The sequence below is a fragment of the Exophiala dermatitidis genome, assembly GCF_000230625.1.
Source record: "Exophiala dermatitidis NIH/UT8656 unplaced genomic scaffold supercont1.2, whole genome shotgun sequence".
NCBI lineage: Eukaryota > Fungi > Ascomycota > Eurotiomycetes > Chaetothyriales > Herpotrichiellaceae > Exophiala > Exophiala dermatitidis.
The window spans coordinates 1,456,439-1,468,820 of NW_008751647.1; the positions used below are offsets into that span (position 1 = coordinate 1,456,439).

Genomic DNA, 12,382 nt, shown 5'->3' on the forward strand with positions numbered 1-12,382 from the left:
GCGCACCTTTTATATATCTTCTAATCTGTCCATGGAGTTCCTTTCGGCATCGGAAAGGGACCGACGACTTTATGCCCTGGATACTACCCCTTGACACTCGAATGGTCCTCTCCGCATACTGACATTATGTAGATGAGAGAGCCGGCGAGTTTCCAGTTGATCCGGCTTAGAGTATCTTCCACAAGGTGTACTTTGGCCAGAGTCCCTTTTATCCGTCAGCTACGGGTTTACCAGCCAGGTACTTCCGTCAATCACCAGGCGGAAATGATCCCAGAGCTCTGCTATGGTTATACTTCGCACAGATATCTACTACTACGCGCCATGGCACGGACAGTGAATCGGCCTACAAGTTGAAATGGACGGGGGCTGACCGATGACCGATGACCGATGGGCACGAACGCCAGCCCTAGCCTGGCTAATAATAAAAAGGCAGTCCCGGAGTTCGGCGATAGGTGAGCTTTTAGCGCCCTGTCAGCTTTGGTCTGGTGCAGCTGGGCTACTACTGGATGGGGAGGAGATCGGTCCTGGAGAAATGACCATCCTTGCTCTGGATGGCTCATCTGACTCAACAAATTGCCTGTGAACTAACAGCGCGCCCACTGCACTCATCTGCAAGCCTCGCTCTGGACAAGTGCGGCCACGTGGGAGATCGAGAGAAGGACTCTTGGAACGTTCTAAAACATTTCTCAGAATATCAGCTCATGACCTAAACTGAAGTTGAGCACATCAAGCCAAGCTCGATCGGAGAGAAAACGCACTCCCTACATGTGCTTGCATCCAACCACATTTGGGCCCTAGAAAGTTCCGGATCATCCTTGTTTTAGGCAGAATAATGACCCAACCTCAAGCCACAACCGACGGTCAACGCTGCCCAGACACTGGGGAGCGTCACTCGCCGGGATGGTGATCTGTGCTTCTAACCTCCGTTGCTTTTCGCAGCCAAACGGCGTGCATGGTCATAATAAGGTGTTGCTAATCCCTGGTGCACGATGGCGGGAACGTGGTCAGGGATAGCGCCGGTAACCAACCAGCGGGCAGGCCGAGGGGGCCTCAACCTCCCCTGATGGCTCCATCAGGACGCCGAGAGAGCCCGGTGTAAAGCCCCCAGGTTTGGTGCAGTGCCCCAGACGCTGATGGCTTTCTTTCCACCACAGTCTGAGCTGGAGAGCTACAGAACTCCATAATCATTATCTCAACATGTTCGACACTGCGGCCATCAAACAGCTACTGTGAGGGCCAGAATAAAGCCACGCAACGGACATCTTATAGCTGTTGCTGTTTACCAGGCTGCCTGTGTCCAGGCATACGCGGCACTTGATCTAAAGTCGATGTAGTGGTGATCAACATGGCTCCGAGCTCGTCTAGGAAAATTCCCGTCTGCTGCCGAACGTAAGCGAACTTGCTGCTGTAGCTCGCGACTTCTCAGGGGCTTTTGAGGCTGACTGCCTGCCTTTTGAGATGGATAGTGTGTACAGCTCAGGCTTGCCCATGGAGGATCTTCGGTCCGGAATCAGTTTGGGGCAGATGGTGGTCCACCACGATAGGAGCGGGCAAGGTCGACTGCTGATGCGTCAGTAATGATGTGGCGGTTTGTCCGTCTCGCCAGACAATCGCCCGATCGGCAATGCTAAAAGGAACAAGCCCCAACATTCGACGCCAACACTGTGAGCAGGTGCCGGTGGGTTGTAATAGCTACGGCCTCAGCTGTTAAGGCTCACAAGATTGTACACAATGGGTGATAGTGGTGGGCACCGCCCGGGCAGCATTGCGCACAGGATTCGGCTCTTGTTTGGAGAGCTTCCAGGAGTGTTCCAACGGGCGTACACAGCAAAGAGCCTGAGAGGCGCCACTAGGATGTACGACGTTGTATGTGTGATATCGGCTGGGTGGTGTGTGTGGTGCGCGCGAGAGAAGCCACTTGGAGCCCAGGCGCAGGCGGCCTCCACCTGTCATTATTATCTGTGGCCTTTAAGCCCCCAGACGCACTACATGCGGCGTGCCTCGCTTCTGGCTGCATCGCCTGCGCTGCCACCTGCCACTGCACGCTGCACCCCGCCGCAGCCTGTACATTGGTAATAAAGTAGTTTAGCCAGCGGCCGTTTGCTCCAGCTCGTCCAGTAGCAGAGGGAGCAGCAGGTCCAAGGTTACCAGGTACTGCAGGGTATCTCACTACTGCAAGAGGCAACAAGAGCACTGCGGCACTCTCAGTATCTTCCTACCAAACCACTGCTACCACTGCTACCTACTACTTGCCTTCTGCTACTACTACCGCAGTACTACTCGTCTGCTACTTCTGATAGACCACTGGCACTGCTGCGAGTTTGAATACCACCTGAGGCCTGCCGCTTCCGTGCCGTTGATGACCACAACTACCGTACCGCTGCCGCAGACACGACCTTCTCCTCTTCTGCGTCGCTACCTCTCCTTCCTTCGTTTGCGAAACTGCTCGGTCTCTGTCGTGCCTGCACCAATGCGCCCTGCGCGGTCCGAGTCGTGAGCGTCGCAAACCCCTTGTACCCGGGTTGTTGCAGATGAAGGCCTTTGACCATGACTTCCTTCTTTGGGAAACTGAAAAGCCAGGTACGGATTGCACCTGAGAGATTCTGTGTCCGACTTGATCGACCCTGGTCTGGGCCTCAGCCGCACACTGTTCACCCGTTGGACGATGGTGGTACTGACTCTTTATGGCAGAATGCTACCAGTCCGGCTGTGGGCACAACTCCCACCAAGAAAGACCCAAATGCGCCTATACCCACCCCACTGGAGCGCATGCTCATGAACGCTGGCCCAATTCGCAATGATGGCAGCGATAAGTTCTTTGGCATGGAAAATGTAAGACCGGTTCCTGTTCCAGGCTTGTCAATTTGGACTAACTGAGACAATGTGCAGTTCGGTAATACTTGGTCAGTGCCAATCCCGCTCGATGTACTGACCTCCAAGACTGACGGGGCTGCAGTTATTGTAATTCAATCTTACAGTGCCTTTACTATTCTGTGCCCTTCCGAGACCATGTCCTTTCCTACCCGAAGCGGTCAACCCCCGAGTCCGTCGCCCATGCTCAAGCAAATGCTCCGCCTCGCGTACCGCCGGCCCAGCAGAATGGCGCCGCAAAGAAGCCTCCTGGCCCCTCTTCTGCGCGGAACGCTGGCACTCCTCCCCAACAACAGAAACCAGAGGACAAGGACTCGCCTGAATACAAAAAGAAGCAGGCTTTGTTGGCGGGACCAATATTGAACATGAGTTATGAGAACTCGCAGGAATACGAAATGCCCGAGACTCTCTTCACCTCGCTTAAAGACCTGTTTGAGGCTGTGGTTGTTAACCAGTCCAGGATGGGTGTTATCAGTCCGAGTAGATTCCTCGAGACTCTACGGAAGGAGAACGAGATGTTCAGATCAGCCATGCATCAAGACGCGCATGAGTTTCTGAACCTCCTTTTAAACACCGTAGTGGAGAACATTGAGGATCACGACAGGAAACTGGTTGCCCGGAAAAAGGCTGAAGGCCCATCATCGACGACGGACGGCGCCGCAGACATATCAAGGACAGAATCTAACACTGTTTCATTTCCGTCCGTCCTGCCTACACCCACAACGACATCCCCCACTGGCTGGCTACACGAATTGTTCGAAGGGACTCTTACATCCGAAACCCGATGTTTAACCTGCGAGAACGTTTCACAACGTGATGAACCTTTCCTTGATTTATCGGTTGATTTGGAGCAGCACTCGTCCGTCACTGCATGTTTACGCAGGTTTTCTGAGGAAGAAATGCTGTGTGAACGAAACAAGTTCCACTGTGACAATTGTGGCGGTCTCCAGGAGGCTGAGAAACGTATGAAGATTAAGAGACTGCCACGGATACTGGCCCTGCATCTGAAAAGATTCAAGTACACCGAAGATCTGCAACGATTACAGAAGCTTTTCCACAAGGTCGTGTATCCTTACCACTTGAGACTCTTCAACACCACAGACGACGCAGAGGACCCCGATCGGCTCTACGAGCTATATGCCGTAGTCGTCCATATTGGAGGGGGTCCATATCACGGCCACTATGTCGCTGTGATAAAGACCCAGGATCGCGGATGGCTGCTATTCGACGATGAAATGGTTGAGCCCGTGGACAAGAATTTTGTCCGCAACTTCTTCGGCGACAAGCCGGGGCTTGCTTGTGCTTACGTGCTCTTCTACCAGGAGACAACAATCGAAGCCGTGCGGAGGGAACAAAGAATGGAAGGCAAACGAAGGGCTTCGCAAGACCTTGCGTCCGGCATGAACATCGATCATAGGCGGTCGGCAGAACTACACCAAGTTCAAACCGTGGACCCCACGGGCTTTTCGGGTTCACCGTCGGACGATGCACACTATGCGGCTCTGGACCACGCTATGACCGCACCTCCTCAACTCAAAACCAACGGCCATGTTGAATCACCGCGGTCTCCTCCACTCTCGTCGATCCGGCCCACGAGCCCTGGCCTTCAAAGCAAGAAGGAAAGAGCTAGGGAAGAAAAGGCACAAGAAAAAGCACGCAAAACTGCAGAAAAGCAAGCCGAAAAGGAGAGACAGGAGGCAGAGAAGCAAAGGCGAAAAGAGTTGGCAGCTAAATTATCGGGTGCTCACAAAAGGCAGGAAGCCGAATTGAAGGCAGCGTTGGAGGCGAGCAAGATATCCAAAGCAGAAGAAGATAAAAAGCATGCTTTGGAAAGAAGCCAAACACACGCCAACGGGAGCGGCAGCAGTTCATCGGGTTTCGATCGATTCAAGCGTACAAAGAGTTTGCGCTTTGGATCCTTGAACAAAAAGGACAGGCAGCACCCCGATTTGTCCGACGAAAACGTTCATTCTCCTCCAGCTGATGCGTCAACCCCGGAAAAAGAGAAGAGAAATCGGTTCAGCATTCGGAAAAAGTCCTTCGGCATGTTGTCCTGAGGACAAAAGGGGCACGAGGAAGTTGGTTTTCGACATTTTGCACATACGTCCTTTCAACCACCTTTTCATGATGAAGCCAACGAAGCGATACACCTTCTTCGATTCTGGTACATATACATTTTCTGGTCGTGCATACACATGAAAGAAAGTTGAATGTCTGTTGCCGCCGGGTCTTACCGGTTCGATGTTGCGCTTTGTCAGCTACACCATTTATCCGTTTGTCCAGGGTACCTGTATAGCATGGTTACGATAATCATCATGATGCGAAGCGGCATATACAATTATGTCCACGATACTACCATCAAATGGCCTCATTATGTCAACAAGATGCGAACGTCGCAGGATTGCCGTCCGGTAACGTGCAACAGAGACAGCATCGTCCTGGGTTAAAGGTTGATTGGCCTAGGCAGCAGTGGATCTCCGTTCTGCCCTCGCCCCCCCGGCTACTCCGCCCTGCGACTGCGGATGACCACTAGAGACTCAGGTCGTCAGTCACTCGATACCACCCCACAGGATTGCGCCGCGCCTGATCTGATCTGCAGGAAGGCGGGAATAGAATCTAACTACGCTCTTGAGATGCCAGACTCCAAAGTCTATGCAGTGCCTGCGTGACGGGGTTCGCAGTGCAAACGTATAAAGGCAAATCAACCATCAAGAGTCATAGAAAACGGTAGGGACACACGCTTTCTCTCGATCATCCTCTCGGTCAAACGCCTGTGGTGGGATTGGGCGCTATGTTACCAACACGATTGTATGCCGGATTCACGGAATCTCGTCGGAAGCGAATGGTTAGGATCTCTGCAAGGGAATAAAAATACAGGTTACAGCATAGCATGGAACTTGTGGCTTGAATGAAATGAAACGAACCAAAAACGCCTGCTATTTGAAACGCGAAAAAAGTCACACAGTGCACTGCAATATTAGCAAGGTGGGCTAGACATCAGTATCTTTCTCTACCATGCGCAGGAGCAAATAGAAACAGTATTATGAGCCTCGAATACCGAGTCCATGGTTGTAGTCCCTGTTCGTCTCTAACTACCTCCTGTATCGTGTCCAGGACCTGTGAACTTCTTTCTTCTGGCGAGTACCGTCGGTGGCGATTGTCGATCCAAAACAGACGTCGCAATCCTCGGGTTTGGCTGCCCGTGCATTGTCTACTTTGTAGCGGATGCCCCAACATATTGACCAAACGATGGGCTCGGTCGGTCCATAGCAGCGTACCGTGCGCAGGACAAAGCCCTCAGCGAGCAGGAATGATGATTGGGCAGGCACACTTTATTTCATTAGTCTCCAGTCTCACCACCCACGCCGTCGCGCTCTCCATATCAATTGCACGGCTTCCAGACCGAGCACCATGTGCTGCCTTGGATCTCCAAGAATCAACCCATGACGGAGGTCCCTGGGGCCCTCGAGGTCTGAATGATGCGACAATGCAACCGACAGCAACAGGAACAGCACAACCTGGTAGCTGATATAACGGTTGAAATCATGTCGACCTCGCCCGTGAGTGACAGCCAGCCGTGCGGGGCCATTTTGGAGCATCGGCGCCGGTTTGGAGCGTGTTGGACGTGGAAAAGGGGCTGGAGCTGAGGCTGCGACTTGCCCGTATGGTTCGTCAGTATCGGTTTACGTTGTGCCCGTCGCTGGATTCGCTCCGACTGAAGGTTCTTTGGTACTGGAATTGGAAAACGAACAGATGCTGAGCGGAGGAGGCACCACCGCCCTGCAATCCACGAACACCGGCATAGATTATTTAGTCGCCAGCTCGTAACCGGAGTACGTCTGGCCTTGACTTTGCCGGGGGTGGTGGGAAGACCGAGGGAGACAGACGCTTATATTTCACGGGTTTGCTGGAAGCAAGGGCATTTTGGTTCCGATTCTCCGTCATGAGCATAGGTGAATCGTTGTCCATCACAGATTCTATCATTGGACGGGCAGAGGCGGGAGCAGTAGTTGCGTGGACAGTGTAAATAGCTCTCCAGGGCACACAGGTTGTGAGCCAGTATGCATGGGTGAAATGGAAGACAAGGCGAAGGGTTTGCAAGTCTCGTAATGGTTTGAGTTGTTTTAACTTTCGTATTCTCACTCTGAGAGGATGTTATCCGAGCATTAACTCATAGACAATGATGATCGAATTGACCAGAATTAACGGCACTGTTGTACGTTTTCGGTCCCCGAGGTCAGCTTTGATTCATACGTGACGTCTTTGAGCTGTGATGAAATCCAATGGCGCCGCATAAACAAGGGGACTGCAGTGCAGCATGTTACATGTGTGGTCTGTACGAACCTCGACATATTGTCCTGATACTTGATATCAGATTGATGGCTTTGCTCCGGAAGCTTTCTGGATCCTGAACAGGCGCACCGAATGCGACACCGGTGGAAGGGTCGTGGAGTTGCGACTTGCCCCAGCCAACTGCCAGATATGTTTGTTAGCCTTGACATTGTCCTCGTTTCGAACCCCTTAAGACACTCGTGTTAACTTCAGGAGTACGCGCTCTTGGACATACTTCGTGCGAGGAATCGGTCTTCGGAGAGAATGGCTACTGCGTTGAGAAGCAGGCAGGTCGCTGGCAAAGACGCAAGAGATTAGCCCTGCTGTTCCAAAAGATCCTCCTGTGGCAAGCGAAATGCAGTGGAGTCCGGATGCTCTGCTGAGACGCAGCTTGATCCTCGCCTACCATAAATAAGCGGCCCGAAGCCGAAGAAACCCAGCATCATGTATAGACGTATTCTCGAACAACACTCGATTTCGTTGCTGCTGTGGTGGTGGGATCGGAACAGAGCGCGGACGGGCTGGCGGATCGCTTCTAAAGTTGTCAACAACCACTACAGATTAGACTACTGTAGAAGTATTGCGCAGCTGGGAGAAGGTAGACGCGCGATGTGATTGCAAGGACATTGTGTCGTTCAACTTGTCTCCAACTTGAACAGGAGGACACTTCGGCTATATTTCCAGATGTAGAGCAGATTACGGGCGATCACTGGAGAGGTGAGGCAGCTATACCGCAGAGCACGCTCCTGGACATGAGTGCATTTTCGAGGCTGGCATCACCATTCGTATCAAAATATTTCCCTCGAAGGGCGGCTTTCTAGAAATTCCAATCTATGTGCCTTTTACTCTTAAGTGTCGATCGACAGTACTCCCTAAGTCTTAGAACTAACACAGGCCTGAGAGAGCTTATGGCTACGCAAGGCTGCGTAAGGCTGCGTAAGGCTGCGTAACTGCACGTGATCTCCCTTTGCATCAGGCTGACCCCTTTTCTCCGACCTCCGTCCATCAGCCCTGGCACCTCTAGCAATCTACCTACCACTCAAAACGCCAATCAATACTAATGTTGTCACTGGCCATAAAAGCTGTCCGCCATGTCTAGTCGTGAAGCATGGCAGCTCTCATATATTTTGTTTCCAGCGCTAGTGCTTGTGCACCTCTACATCTCTCCATATACGAAAGTGGAAGAGTCGTTCAATATCCAAGCCATCCATGACATCCTCAAATATGGTGTTCCAACACACAATGTCTACCTCAAACTCAAAGCACAGTATGACCATATGACCTTCCGCGGGGCAGTGCCCAGAACTTTCATCGGTGCCCTTGTCGTCGCCACAGCAGCGCAGCCGATCGTCTGGATGTGGCCTGGCCAACTCGATGGAGAGCAACAGCAAATGCTGGGTATGCATACGCGATGGCCTTGATTGACAGTCCCCAATGCCATGGAGCCGACATGATACTAACACCATGCTCAGTGCGAGCTCTCTTGGGTCTATTCAACGCGGCAGCCCTCATCAGTTATGCCTCTGGTGTGAGGAGAGCATACGGCAAGCTCACTGCAGCATGGTACACGGCGCTACAGGCCAGTCAATTCCATCTGCTATATTACTCATCTCGGACTCTTCCGAACATGTTCGCTTTTGGTATCAGTACGGCTTTCCTCCTACCCTGAATGCCTGATCAGCTGGCGGGTTTTATCTGACCAGCGAATGTCTATGGCGAACAGGTACATTTGCTCTACGATTCCTCCTACCAAGCCACTCAACTCCGGAACTGCAGGCCAAGCACGCCCGATTGGCATTATATCTCCTGACGCTGGCGACGGTGATTTTCCGCTCCGAACTTGCGTTGTTGCTTGGCTCGCAGTGTCTGTACATGCTGTGGAAGACGCGCAGCGTAGCCTCGGCCATGGCTTTGATTCGAAGAGTCTTCCTCCCGGCCATTGTGGCCGCCACCATTGCAGGTCTGCTTCTGACCGTCGCCATCGACACCTACTTCTGGCAATCCCCGCGTCTATTGTGGCCTGAACTCGCTGCATTTTTGTCCAATGTGTTCCCTTCGCAAGACAGTCTGGGCGCATCAGCCTGGGGCACGGCCCCGTGGCACTGGTACTTCACGTCTGCTCTACCACGACTTCTGTCCAACCCAGTATTGCTGTTGATTCTGCCCCTTTTTATGATTGCCCCAACCGCACTACGTCCTCAACTGGCCGACCTGATAATCCCGTCCCTGGGATATATCTGTCTCTATTCATTTCTACCGCACAAAGAGACGAGGTTCTTGTTCCCCGTCGTTCCACCCATTGCGGCGGCCGCTGCTCTCTGCGCGAATTACATGTTCGTGCGGAGAGGGCGGTCTCTTTTCTTCCGCCTCAGCACCTATCTACTAGTGCTCAGCACGGCCATGGCAGCCATCTTCTCCCACGGTGTGCTTCTGCCGCTGTCTGCGCAAACGTACCCGGCCGCCCATGCCCTGAAGTCACTACACTCTCTAACTCTCAACTATGGCCCACAGCCCGTCATCCGTGTCCATCTCACCAATCTGGCTCTACAGACCGGAGTGACGCGATTCTTGGAATCGCCGCCCCCACATATCGCCAATCGTCCCGTCTTCACACTCCCAGGCTCCGCTGACGGGCGTAAGCCGACCATCACCTCGACACGGCCGACGGCGTGGATCTACGACAAGTCCGATAACAGCAGCTCGGAGTTTCTCTCGCCGGATTTCTGGTCTCAATTTGACTATGTCGTCGTCGAGGATCCCGAGGTCCCTGTCGGCGGTGTGTGGGATGTGGTCGACAAAGTGCCCGCTCTCGGGAGACCTAAACTCTTGAATCCCTCCACGGGACGTGGCTTACTGGTCTTGGGTCCGCCACAGAAAAGGAGGGAGGATGATGGCCTGTCCCGTCTCGCGGAGGCAATGTACGGAAACGTGGGCAAGTGGGTGTATGGCGTACTGCATGATCTGATACGAGAAGGATTTGGCGCCGAATTCGTGTTCGACTCAGGCTGGAGCTGGACCAAGGGTTGGTGGCTGCATTGGGGATTGGAGCCGAAATTGTATATTCTCAAAAAGGCGAGAGGTTAGACCGATTTACAACAGAAGGCTAGGAGGTCTTTTCCAAAGGTGGTGCAGGTCGAGGCTTATGGGTGCAGACCAGGACGATGCAGGCCCAAAATCCCAATATTCCTTTTCTTCATCATGAGGACATCTTCCACGTACCCTTTAGACCTGTATACAAGGAAAGTCTTTTGCCAGCTGGTCATGTAGCTTATGAATTCGAATGTTGTAGACTCTCCACCCTCCGTTCCAGACTAGACACCATGTCTCCCACAAGCTGGACATTCCCTTTCATCGCATCTTCCAGATCAGCCATGCCCTTCTCCACGCTTTCGACGGCATCTCTCCACTGCCTGATTTCGTCACGCATCTCGGCCTGTCTCTTCTCCACGGCATCCAGATTATTCTTCGCGTCGGCTGCACCGGCATGAACCACACTGAGTGTACGCAATCGCTCCAGAACGACGGGTAACAGCGGCTGCAGGTTTTGGATGGACGGAAGGAGCTGGTACAGCGCGGTGATCTTGGCCGATTGTTCCTCGAGAAATAGTCGCGATTGGATCTGCAATGATTCGTCGCCAGGGCCGGAAGCAGGAGTCAAGTCGGCGGCTGCTCCTGATTCTGCCGCGCCTCCTGCACCTCCTAGATTAATGGCAGCCGAGGCATTAGACAGCCCACGCCGGGGCCTGGTGTTGGTGTGCACCGAAGCGGAGACGAGTTGACCCATGCGTTTTTCGTGCAACTCGATCAGCGATTGCATTGCTTCCTTCCGCGCCCTGGTTAGTCGGTCGGCTTCGGCGATCAGAGTCCTCAGCTTCGAAGACACGCTGTCGAGAAGAGGTGCGGAGGTCGTCATCGTCGTAGTTGTCCTCCCAGACTGCGGATCTTGCTGGCCCAAGACGCTGGATAACGTGCTGATCTGGCTCGAGAGATTTTGCAGAGTCGGCAAGATCGACGTCTTCTGTTGCGAATCTAGGCTCGTGGAGGAGACTCCGAGTGCCGCTTCTAGGGCACTCAGTCGGTCTGAGAATGCTGCCACGGCTGGGAGGGCTGATATTGATGATGGATCCGTCCGCTGGTTATCCTGCTGTTGTCGTTCGTCAGAAGCATTTTGGTCTGAAGTGTCGACGTGTTGCTGTCCCGGCCGGTGTCTTAGCCGCGACTGCGATTCTAGTCTTGACAGAAATTCTGTTTCGGCTGTAGCATTCATGTTTGATTTGGTTTTTGTGCTCAACGTGTCAAGAAGCTTGCTCAGTTGCTCAACATCGTCCAGATCTGCAACGGCTTCATCGTCATCAGCTGCGCCGTGCTGCCGGTGTGTTCGCTTGTCATCGCTGTCCCCTTCGGCGTCCTTCTCATGCTCCCTACGCTCCAGCTCGAGCCGCACTTCTTCCGCTTCTCTCTTTAGCCGGGCCAATTTTCTGCTTAGGGTTTCGTCCTCGCTGTCGCTGAGATCACCCAGTTCTTCTGCGCCATTCTCCTGGATCCGTCGGCGTCGACGTGAGCTGCGTGTTCGGTATGAGCGGTGAGGACCGCCTATCGAGTCGGAGAAGTCGACGCCCCTGGCATCCACCACAGACGGCTCAAAGCGTCGTCTAGCGCCGTCGCGATCGAGGTGATGGCGATCAAGATTTTCATTGTCTCCCTCATCAGACGGGTCTGGGGATAGGGTGCGGAGTGTACCGGTCTGTGAGGGACAGTTAGGACGTTTTAATGCGAGGTAAAACCGCTTATCTGTGTACCTGTGCCGTCGATACGTCATCCGCTAGGTCGGGAGTCTCATATACCTCTGGTGCGGCATCCTGTCAGTCCTGGTCAGTACAAAATGCGGCGCTCGATACCTTAGGCATTGAATTGTGTCCAATGGCGCGGCGACTTACGAGGTCGGGTAAGCCGGCGTACTTCTTGCTGACGGACATTGCTGGCTCATCTGGTTCAGAATTCTGTCCCATACACGTCTCGCACAGGCCTATAGGGTTCCTAGCGTGTGGCTCACCGCACGGTGAACTGTCCACATCTACTAGACCGGGCAGACGCGGTCCCTTCTCAGCAGCCAAAACATTCTTGGCGCAACCCCGGATTTCGAGTCATGCGTTTCAGCCTCGTGGCAGTCACTGACTCG

At 53.3% G+C, this 12,382-nt stretch overlaps 3 protein-coding genes across 3 annotated transcripts; 2 read left to right on the top strand and 1 right to left on the bottom strand.

Annotated features, from left to right (window-relative positions):
• Positions 1-2,547: 2,547 nt before the first annotated feature.
• HMPREF1120_02031 (ubiquitin thiolesterase) lies at positions 2,548-4,928 on the top strand (the record flags this gene model as incomplete). The annotated part of the gene is made up of 3 exons (XM_009156063.1): positions 2,548-2,832; positions 2,890-2,903; positions 2,957-4,928. 3 exons carry the CDS (start codon positions 2,548-2,550, stop codon positions 4,926-4,928), a joined length of 2,271 nt encoding a protein of 756 aa, XP_009154311.1.
• Positions 4,929-8,294: 3,366 nt separating this feature from the next.
• On the top strand, positions 8,295-10,287 carry HMPREF1120_02032 (alpha-1,6-mannosyltransferase; the record flags this gene model as incomplete). The annotated part of the gene is made up of 3 exons (XM_009156064.1): positions 8,295-8,601; positions 8,676-8,849; positions 8,927-10,287. The coding sequence occupies 3 exons, from the start codon at positions 8,295-8,297 to the stop codon at positions 10,285-10,287; spliced, it is 1,842 nt and encodes a 613-aa protein (XP_009154312.1).
• Positions 8,686-12,273, bottom strand: HMPREF1120_02033 (dynactin 2). Its single transcript, XM_009156065.1, has 3 exons — positions 12,141-12,273; positions 12,003-12,062; positions 8,686-11,947 (listed from the first exon to the last, which is right to left on the bottom strand). The coding sequence occupies exons 1-3, from the start codon at positions 12,210-12,212 to the stop codon at positions 10,472-10,474; spliced, it is 1,608 nt and encodes a 535-aa protein (XP_009154313.1). The 5' UTR covers positions 12,213-12,273; the 3' UTR covers positions 8,686-10,471.
• Between the last annotated feature and the right edge of the window lie 109 nt (positions 12,274-12,382).